General features: G+C 28.2%; 1 protein-coding gene across 1 annotated transcript in view; it reads right to left on the reverse strand.

The window, feature by feature from the left end:
• The window catches only part of LOC113375712, a 39063-nt gene that overhangs the window by 643 nt on the left and 26663 nt on the right, over positions 1-11757 (reverse strand). Inside the window, exons 2-3 of the mRNA XM_026615656.1 lie at positions 2942-3115; positions 836-942 (exon numbers count right to left, since the gene is read on the reverse strand). Coding sequence (XP_026471441.1) covers positions 836-942; positions 2942-3115 — 281 coding nt within the window. The remainder of the gene's footprint in view (positions 1-835; positions 943-2941; positions 3116-11757) is intronic.

Below are 11757 nucleotides of genomic sequence, written 5' to 3' on the forward strand. Positions count from 1 at the left end.
TTACTCAATCGATAATCTCTAATAAGATTTTCTTAATTTTGAATAATAATGTGCCTGAATGTGGTAGACATTTAAGCACAAATTACAACTCGGGCCACATTTAAAATTTATGAAATGCTTCGAATAAAATAGAACTCAACCACGTGTACAAGGTATTTTGCCTTAAGACAAGTTGCAATAATTCCTAGATGCAAGTGTCCTAATCAATACTAAATTCTTATTGACTTAATCAATAAATTTAGATTTGGCTTAAAAGTTTGAAACGTCCGATTATTCCAAACTATGTCATTTTTTTTATAATTAAAACAGTTTTTGTAGGTCTATTATTGTTTGTTTCTTAAAACAATGAATACTTTTGCCATACAAATTAACATTAAAATCATCAAAAAAGTTTTTATCAATTACGAAGAAACGGCTCGTCGTTTTTATTAAAATTAGCAGATTGAATTTTTTGAAAAGCATAAACTTTGTCTTAAAAAAAAGTACCCCTACTCTGTTTCTGATCGTTGAATAGAATTCTTTAATCAAAGTCTTTAAGTGAAAAGTGATATTGCTACTTCTGATATCAAAAGATTGAATAAAATGTTCAATAAAAATGCATTAAAATTTTAATGAAAACTTAATCAGCATGCATGAATAAAATTATTAGCATATTAATAATTAGTAAACCGGATGATGGTATTTGATGTGAGACAGCTGAGATGTTTGAATAAATAAGAGCAATACACTGTCCAAATTCCAATTAAACATTGTACGGACTATTGCTAATTTTGGTCAATAAATATATCAAACATTCAATCAATTCAATTAGGTAATAAATAATTGGGTTTCTTACCTATATTCACCTTGTACTTTATCTCCGTCTCTAGATTCCTTTCTTCTTTGAGAGTTTCCACGGTGAGGATCTTCAACTCCATATGCAAACTTATAGTCGGGCTTGGCCTGCCACAAGTTCAAGAATACAAATTAATATACATATTTAAAATTAAAAGTAAATTTCATTCTACAACTTAATTAATTTTAATAGAGTTTTTCTTTGCGATAATTACTACTAATTTATAATCTTGCCGGTTTTTGCGCAATACCGTAATTTTACAATAAAATTTAATTTATTATGTGAATCTTGAGTAGTTGTAATTAGTTGTAAAATATCAGGTATTGATTATGCTTGTAAAAACATTTATTATTCAAACGTCAGTAATTATTATAATACGTATCGTTAACGAGCGTTGACGTTTTATCTTTGGATCTCTCTCTCTCACTCTCTCTCTCTTTATATATATATACATATATATATATATATATATATATATATATATGTATGTATGTAAGTGTGTGTGCGTGTGTTAAAAATTTTTATAATTTGATGTTGAAATACGTGAGAATCAATTTTGAGGGCAATACATCAATTAAAAACTTATAAGAACTTATAACATTTTTATTGTTTTCATATGTTTCGACACATTGTTTTGTGTCATCTTCAGTGGAATGTAATAATATTCCTAATTATTTCCTAATAATAATTGTTCACAAATGCACTACTAAAACAGTTCTTATCACTTTAAATCGAAACAATAATATACATTTTTAGAAAGAATTTCTAAAATTCATTATAGACAGTAACATGTTGCAGAGTCGATATCCGATGCGACAGTCTAGAAATTCTTTCTAAAAATTTATATAGTTGTTCCGATTTAAAGTGACAAGAACTGTCAACAAAATATGTGACAAATTTTTGGATTCTTGTTCGAAACTCTACAAAATATATATATATATATATATATATATATATATATATATGTATATATTTAGTAATACATATATAATATAATTATTTTTTAACTGAATATGATGTTCAATTTAACAATAATCTAAAATTTTCTTTAGCTTTACGGCTCGATGAGTTTGATTAAAGTAATCGTATTTTTGATATCTTTAGTGGTATCTCAGTCAAAATATTCAATATAAAGTTAAAAATTTGGTTATTAAGTTTTTTTTAACATGCCGTAGGGAAAGCAAATAAATCGCGTAATTTTTATATATCTTTACGTTTCAAAACTTTCCGAACATTTTGGTATACCTGAGGAAAAATGGATGTATGTATGTAGGTGTGTGCCTGTGTGTGTACAGATACAATTTTTATCAATCTTTTAGAAAGCATGGATCAACCGAATTAATGATTTAAAAAACATTCGAATTGTATTGATGAGGAGCCGTGCTGATTAGATTCTTAAAAGATATTATTTATATTGACTATATGAAGAATGGGGTACATGCTTGCAAAGGAGAGTCCAGCGGTTTCGAAGTTCCAAAATAAAAAGTTAAAGAAAAAAACATTTTCTGGTCAACATTTGTTCTCGAGATTTTGAACAGATCAAGCAATTTGCATGCATAACAAAACATTCAGTGCGTTAGTTTTTTGAAAGGCACGTCTAGCCGTTTCGGAGATATGGACTGCACTTTGTCCAATTGGAATGATTCAAAAAGCATTTTGCTTGTTTTGAAGGTGTAAAGCAATTTTGAAAAATTTCGAAATATTAAAAAAAATCTAATTTTAAAAAACAATTCAAAATTTTCTAATCAATAAAAAATTCTAAACTTTTCAGAATTCTCTACATAAGTTGTTTGTAGAATATGCTCGTCGTCCAATTTAATAAGAACATATAAATTTACAGTATTTAAAATATTCCATTCGAAAATATTTGAAACGATTGTTATGAATTATTTATTGAATAATAACAAATAATTGAATATTGATTATTTTTATTCCCCGAATGTTTAGTACAATGCGGTGGTTCCAGCAATGTGCCTTAAGACACAGTGCCTTGCGACACTAATTGCTAAAAAAAATGTTGAAAGAGCGAATAAATTATTATATCATTTCTTATAAAATACAATCTATTGAATATAATTAAACAAATCTAATATTAATCATCCTTACCACGTAGTCGAACGCCTGTGCATGCTGTCCGTCGTGATCACCGTCTTTCAGACCTAGAGGTACTGTTATCTTGTGCACAGGGCCGCTGACCGGTCCCTCGAAGTGGTTGTACGAGTAAGCGTTACCGTGTTCGGCCGATGCAAAAGCCACCGCCGCGGCTAGTAGAGTTGCCACCTGTAATGGAATCGTCGAAATGTTTAGAGTTGGAATGAGAACCGAGAAAATAATCGGTAATGATCTGCAAAAATGTACTAAAAAAATAACACAGGTCTACAAAAAAAAAGTTTGTATTGGGTGTGCAACATGTGTTTTCTAATATAGCTTTTACCGATTAGTAATATTAAGTAAAAATCGCAAAAAATTGACAACATTTCCGATCTAGTAATTCTTCTCCATTATACTAAAAATGTTATAATTTCTGTCGTTTCCTGGTTCTTTTTACCCTAACTGACTATTAAGTTTAAATTGAATGAACTATTTTTTTTTTAATTCAACAGGAATTTGCAAACATATTCACTTCTCATTGCCCCTGTATAATATGCAAACATATTTGCAGTTAAATAATTATTGATAAAGAATATATTTTTGATTGTTGTAATGCCTATCCATTTATTATGATCATTGTTTAAAAAATTGGTTGATTTGTTTCGTAAAGGATTCGCATAAATTTATACAGAATTGCGGTTTTTAAATTGTATTTGTGGATGTTACATATAATTTAAAAAAATATTTATATTGTATATTTAACCATCACTCAGTTTTTTTTCAGTTTTATTATATGAATAAGAAAAATATAAATTAAATTGGTTTTATATAAACAACTCTTTAACTTTTTTAAAGAATTATTGCTTTGCAAAATCACTTTTAATTTGATGTGAATCAAATAATTCAACAATACTTTCGTTATAGTGTTATAATAATAGTAGGGGAACTAGGGGCTATCTGTAACAGAGGTAACTAGTAACAGGCGTTTTTTAATAGGATCTTAAACGGTATTAGAATATGTTTTTGCTCGATTGGGCATCGAAATCGTTCTGCATAATATTGCCCTAGGCACTGCCCCGCAGGCCGACGAATTAAACAGAATTGTGCAGGTCCGTAATTTTTTACAGGAAATATAAAATTGATCTATCATAACGTTTTGGTTTGCGTTATTATTATCGATTAATTTTAAATTTAATATATTTTATTTTATTTCAAATTTATAAATCTTTGATAACAATTGTAAAAGTTTTTGTGATTGCTATATTGTATAAGTAGTTATTTTGATCAATGTAAAAAAAAACCTTCTGGGGGTAATGAACTAAAACCTTGGAGCTAGTTGTACCATACAAAATTTATATACAGATTCAAGTGAAGAAGATTAAATGTAATATATAATTTGTAAGATGTGAGCACATGTAATTATGTTGCAGAAAACATTACATCTTTTATTTATATTATGGTATTAATTGTTTACGAGGATTTATGATAAAAATTTATATTTCAGGAGACATACATTTTATTTGTATTAATTACCATCCCAAAGGGTAAGTTATAATAATCGCAAAAAAATCTAAAACAAAAATTTTTATCTTTAGTTCCAAAAGTGTGTCGAGGATTAAATTTTTTGCAGTACGGTAAAGTTTTAGAAAAATATATTATTCAACATCTCAAAATTGAATTTTGAGTGAAGAATGAAAAACTGTAACTTTTAACAATATCCAGATTCTAATTTTTAATTTTCACTGAACAGACGACCGGCGAGCAAAAGAACGGGACCCAAAGTTTCAATTAGACTTTACTTAATTATACCGTCTAACCAAATGAATTAATCACAGTACAACACATAACACGTATTATACAAACAACTATCGACCTATATTCAGTAAAATTCCTAATTTATTCCTAATTGGAAAAACTGTATTTTAACTATTTTTATACAATTTGTCATCAGTCCCTGTTCACCCCATTAGAGGAACAAAATGAAACAGTTACGGGGGAAGTAAATTCAATGTCTTATGTTTAATTGTAAAGAAACTTTTCAAAATAATAGCTACAATATTCAGCCAATGCAAAATATAAATTTTATGGGAATATTTGTTACATTGATATCACTGTACATGACCTTAATCTGGTATTTATCAGCAGAGTTGGAATAACTATCTATTTAACTTTTTGATTTAGTATTTTTTATTTTCAACACCTTTGCCAGGTTAAAAGTTTAAGTAGTCCGTTTCACCCCAATCGCATGTAAGCTATTCAAGAGGTTATATAAAAAACAGTTGAACCTAACTCTAAAAATGACAATATATCTTAAAAAAAATAAAAAAGGAATACTTAAAAATTATATTAGGATCTTAAACGTAAACTGAACAGCAATGCTTGCAACCAAAAGAAGTAACAAATGAAATAAATACATTTGTTATAGATTTTCAAACATGACCGTTCATCTTCGTTGTAAGAATCAAGGTGATGACTGGTTAAATATTTTGTACCCTCTACTTTAAAACACTGTTGTTTAAACAATTTTAACTTTATTTGTTTTTGAGATGTTGGTGGTGGACCTTTTTACCCGCGGACCTGTTTCTTAACTGTTTTTCTTGAAATTGTAAGGATACATGCTGTTTAGATTGAAATTTGGAAATATATTAGTGCATTAAATTTTGAAACTTGCAAATATATTAGTACTATCATGAATATCATGTTAAACATAACACAAATGAATTGATATAATATGGGATTATTATAATATTGAATAATATATTCAACAAATAAATATCGTATATATTCTTTCACTGCCTTCGTAATATTTTTATAATTTCGATCACAAAACCATTTATATCAATCTTGCAATTCACACAATTTGCACTTGGCACTTAAAATATGAACATATCCATTGGGGTAGTGTACCCTTGAAAAATCTCATATAACACAAAAATCCACAAATAATATCTTACACAGATCACAGTCGTCATTGTTGTAGAATTGTGTTGTGTTGTTTTCAGTACTGATCTGAAAAGAAATCTATGCCAGTATTTATACTAGAAAATCGGCATTAGTTTTTAATGTGGCAACAAAATAATGATATAGGGCGTTATATAATCATCCCCGCCCGGAACGCGACAGTTCCGCGCCACTAGTCGAAGGCGTCAGAACTATCGCCCTCGATTCCGATCAGAAACCGCGAATACACGCGTTTGTCACGCTGTGGCGATTTTTCTGAGAACGATAACTAAATCTGTAAGATCTTTTTTTGACGGTATGTCAATACTCGAAATATAATGGAAATAAATATAATACAGATAAGAGATGTTTGCTTAAGTGCACATTTTAATTTTTTGTATGTTACAACTAACCCTAAGGGTTTGCTTCAACTAATCCAATGTTTTTTTTACATTAATCAATATAACTATTCATATAATTTAGCAATAATAAAAATTGTTGCACATTATCAAGAATTACCATATGCTGGGTAAAAAGGGAGAGCCAGGGGGGCAAACAAATCCAATGTCTTAGTTTTAAATTTAAACGAATTATTTTTATATTACTTGAACACTGCAAAATATAAATTTTTTGGGCACATTTTTTACAAAGATATCACTTATATAACTTAGATCTGAAAGATACATTCATTATGAAACGAATAAACATTGGTACAAAACCCATAGGAATGTAAACAAAATTTATACTTATTGTTAAAATCCATATAAAATATCTGATGATTTGATGTGCATATGTCTAACGATTATTTTTGACCGCCAAATGCCTTTTTTTTACTTTTTTACTAGATATACATAACCGCGAGACCTGCCTTCATGAAAATTTAATCAATTATTCATCTTGTCAATACAAGAAAAATGTTTTAATAAAAACGGACGCTTCGTTCTCTTAAAAACTAAGTTACAGTTTGTGACACTTTTTGTCAGGACCCATTAAAACATGCTAATAATTTGACACTTGCTAACAATTTAGCGAGCATGAAGTTGCCGTCGAAGAGACGTTTCACTAATTTCAGATGTCAAAAGCGCGTTTCTTTATATCATAGCGATGGGTCGCCGTATTGCTTTTTTATCAAGAAGGCTTGTTTTATATTTAATATTAATAGTTTTTTTTTGCTTTTTATTATAATTCATTATTTTTGTGTCCATTCCAGTTTATTCGTTTCTATCTAATTATTGTTAATTTTTCAGTCTCTTTTTATTTGTGTTCGGCTTGTGACAATATCTTTCTAATGTAGTTCTTATTGTTTTTGCGCTCAATATCCAAGTTATTATTTTTATTTGTTTTATCCTTCTATACATGTTCTATATTATGATTCATGTTGTAAATTATATATATATTGAACTGTAATAACAATTCGAATCATTATTTTGTTTAATAATTACAAAACGCGTTGCTAGTTATATGTAGGTTACGTGGTCATCAGAAGTGCTTACTGTTGGATTTTGTAAATAGGTTGTAAACAAGAAATTAGTATATAAGAGTTAGACAAAAGTTAGGCCGGCAGTCAAGCTTGGAGTCAAGCTTGGAGTCAAACTTGGAGTAAGTTTGACAGACATAGTATTCAGTAAAATGTAGTCTTTGCTGATATGATAACCAAAAGGTTATCAACAAATATAAATTGTAAAAGTAGTGAATAATAAAGTATCATTCGAAGAAAGAAGTGTGTTTACAATTTACTATCAAATCGTTGTTCGTCCTAAAGTCCTTTCACACTACCAGTGGACTCTGGAGAGTCCACATCACAAATATAATACTTTACAACTTTTCAACTCGTCACCGCTCGGGTCCAGCCTATCATTACAATTCCTGGTCGTACTAGTGATCCAGAACATACATCCAAAGGCATTACCAACAGCCCAGGACGGTTCAATATATAGGGTAGGGCGGGGCTAGTTGAGCTAATTTTTACTTAAACTGATGTAGCTCCTCAATGAAAAGTCTCAATAAATTGCTATATGGCTTAATGGATTTTTTGTTTATCGCTTAACAAAAGTTTTAATACTAATTTTTGGTAGTAAGTAAAATTTGGAAGCTACAGCTGTTTAAATGCAAAAAGTCAAGTATGCTCAATGTACCCCATAGGTGGCGCAAGTTGAGCACTAAGAAAGCATAATGAAATTATAGGTTCAATGCCGATTAGTAATGAAATAAAATAAGTTTTTAATAACCAGTTCTATATTTATAGTCTTTATTGACAGAGAAACAAAACTTATAGTAATTTTCTTTGAATAATTAACCAAAAGTAGAATCAACAAATCAATATCGTATCTTAGGAATTATTTTACCATTATATTCAGTATTTTTGTTTAAAATCATTATTTCTCTATATTATTGCTCATAGACCTAGCTTAAATCTTAAAAATAATAATTAATTTCTGGAAGTTAATGGTAATTGTCTTAGTGACAGAACAATTTAGCGACTATGCTCAACTAACCCCAACTCGAAATTTCAGAATAAAAGTGAGTTTAAAAAAAAAACCGTGAGAAATACACCCAGAATCTCTGTGTATATTAAAAGTACTATAATTATATGAAAGAATAACATTTACCTGATTAAAAATAAATAATATTTGACTAAACCAGACGAAAACTCGTGATGAATTACTTTTTTACTTTTTGGTCTCAAAATAAACAAAACGCCCCTGAGCCTCACTCATTTGTCCAGCGGCCACTAGCGATCGCGGGATGTTTATTTATCCCAAACCTCTATCTTTCCACCATATAATGCCTAAACGAACGGTGAATAGTTTTCGAGATATTTCGATTGCTCAACTTGCCCCTATGCTCAACTAGCCCCGTCCTACCCTATATATAGATATAATTATAAATTTTAAAATTTATCATATGTGATCAAGGCTGGGATTAACACTCGAGAAATGCGAAGGCTTGGCTTTGTTCTTTCTATATTCTGCACTTCAGCAACACTTGTGTTTTGATATCATATCAAATTATCGATATATTTCATAATGTGATTAATAATAATTTATTGAGGCCCACTCGATGAATAAAATCGATAGAAAACTTATAAATGTATTCGATTCAAGTTGGTTGTGAAGATTATCTATTAGTATCATTATTTTTCAATTTCTAACCCGCAATATTTAAATTATATATATATATATATATATATATATATATATATATATGTATTATAGATTTCAATATTATTCAAAATACATGTTTAAATAATTCTCAATATAATTATAAATAATTATATAATTTTCTAAGCTAATTTGTTATTAATTATTTAAAACACCACCTCTATTACTTTCAACATACATATATTTTATAAACACCGTTATGCAAACATGCAATTAACTGCATAATATTTTCCTAAAATTAAATACCTCAATATATAAAAAAATATACAATATAAATAATTGATAACATTGCATACATTATTCTAATTTCAATTATTTACACATTTCAACATCAACATTACTCAATAATGAATGCTTTTATAAATCTAGTTTAAAACTAATTGATGCACAATATTTTTGACCAAATCCTCTTTGGTCAACATATAATTACCTGTGTAAAAACATCGATTTTCTAATTCAAGTCCAAAAACGTGCATTGTTAGTCCCTGAGCTTATTAAATGGTATCGTTCAATCTGATGGTATCATAGGAATCCGTTCTAGCAGAATCACTTCTCGTTTAAAACTTCCTTGCAGCACATGCCTTCTGTTTTATTTCTAAAGTTTATTGTCTGACAATATTGGTATACTTCATCCATTGCACCTATTGCAATCTTTCAATGAGTTAATGTAGAGCATGTTTGTTACCTTTGCCAATCTTGGTCTGTACTATTAACACAATCTGTTGCAGGCTGTAATGTTAACACATTTTATTCATTGTAGCTTTCTGCTTAATGAATAGTAATCCTTTGAATATTTGAATTTTATCACTGCGTCTTTAGATTTAGTTGTTATTAGAGTTAGTTGCTGTTGGGAAAGTAATCAATTTTGTTTTAATGCCTTATTTATATTGTCTAATAATATAACGCTGATAAATATATTAATATATATATATATATATATATATATATATATATATATATATATATATATACAGGGCCGGTCCTGGGGTCCTTAGCGCCCGCATGCAACTTTTTTTCTAGCGCCCCCGATTAATTTTCACCGTTTTAAGAGTTTATCATTAAAATTATATAAATACTTACATATTTTTCAAAAATTAATTTTTAATTATTCTGGATTTAGTACACAAAAAATTAGATATAATCTAGAAGGGTATAAAATATATTGATTTTAAATTTATTTATTATTATCGATATCAATAAATAAAACAATCCCTGTCATAATTTCACATTCTAGTAATATTCAATATGTAGTAAATTGGTTAAGGATGTAAGTTCGACTACCACAGCAAAAGAATTATTATTTTTGTTAGATTAAAGTTATAGAATTTAAGAAATGCATTTCAGAAATAGTATTTATTATTTTGATATAAAGATCTTGATATCAAAATAATAAATACTATTTCTGAAATGCATTTCTTAAATTCTGTAACTTTCATTTAACAAAAATATTAAGTGAAATAAATAAATTAATTTTTAATTATTCTAGATTTAGTGCACAAAAAATTAGATATAATCTAACAGCGTATAAAATATATTGATTTTAAATTTATTTAGAAAATCGAGGCGATTCGGGGGTTGATTATAATCAAGTATTTTGAAATTTTCAATCATTTTTAACGTATGTGCAATATTAATATTTAAAAAAAAACTACCATTTTCGAACATTACACACGTATTTCATGTTGGATTTTTTAAATTTTAATTTAATTTAATTTTTCATCATTTACAATATCCAAAATTGCGTCGTAAACTTCTCCTTATTGATATCGTTAGAGCCGTCATATTCGAGTTCCAGCTTGTTGTTTTAAAGTTAACTTTTAAATTTGTTTCAGAAGTATTGTTCAAAAATCAGTAAAAAATGCAAAGAAATTACACGTTTCTTGAACAATATTGAAATAAAAACTTATTATATTTGATATGTATTATTTCTGTATAGTTATTAATTATTAATGGACACCACTAGGTATAAAACAAGCCTTAAGATTTTCGTTTCAAAGTAAATTTTGTTTCCATTTTTCATATTTGTTCCACGCATGTCTTCAACATTCAAAGTTCAACAGATGCGAAACATTTGCAACAAAAGCAAAAGTTACAATTCAATTTCTCAGAATAAACAAGTAATTTTCTAAGCTCTCCATTTTTTATAATTTGTTTATATTTTTTAACAAGTTCCGATTCAACTAAAACAGCTCGCCATTTTTCGTCAATAATGCCCAACAATTAATTTAATCTTTCCCATGTTTGCGCTTATGGGATTGAACACTAGATATTTTCTTTTTTGATTACACGGTAACTTCAAACAAAGAAAAAATTTGATAAGTAGATTAAGCAATAAACAGAGCTGTTATTGACTAATTTGCAGAATTATTAATCGGTTAATTGTTTTTACTGGTATCACATTGCAAAATAAATATGCTTTTTCTGGCGTCTCCGTATCCCTAGTTAAGTTAAATTATTTATTAAAATTTATTAAGTATTCTAGATTTTAAATAAATAATTCTAGATTTTATAAAAAAAATATATAAATAGTATATTTTTAAAATATAAATTTAATTTCCGAAACTCGTTGTGGCGCCCCCTAAGGCTTGCGCCCGCATTTTTTGCATTTATCGCATGCAAGGCAGGACCGGCCCTGTATATATATATATATATATATATATATATATATATATATATATATATATATGTTACAATAAATGTGCATAATTACCGGCTCATTTGGCGAATGTG

Source organism: Ctenocephalides felis, unplaced genomic scaffold, assembly GCF_003426905.1.
Source record: "Ctenocephalides felis isolate EL2017-DRISC unplaced genomic scaffold, ASM342690v1 CF-g0.4_SCAFFOLD_01886, whole genome shotgun sequence".
NCBI lineage: Eukaryota > Metazoa > Arthropoda > Insecta > Siphonaptera > Pulicidae > Ctenocephalides > Ctenocephalides felis.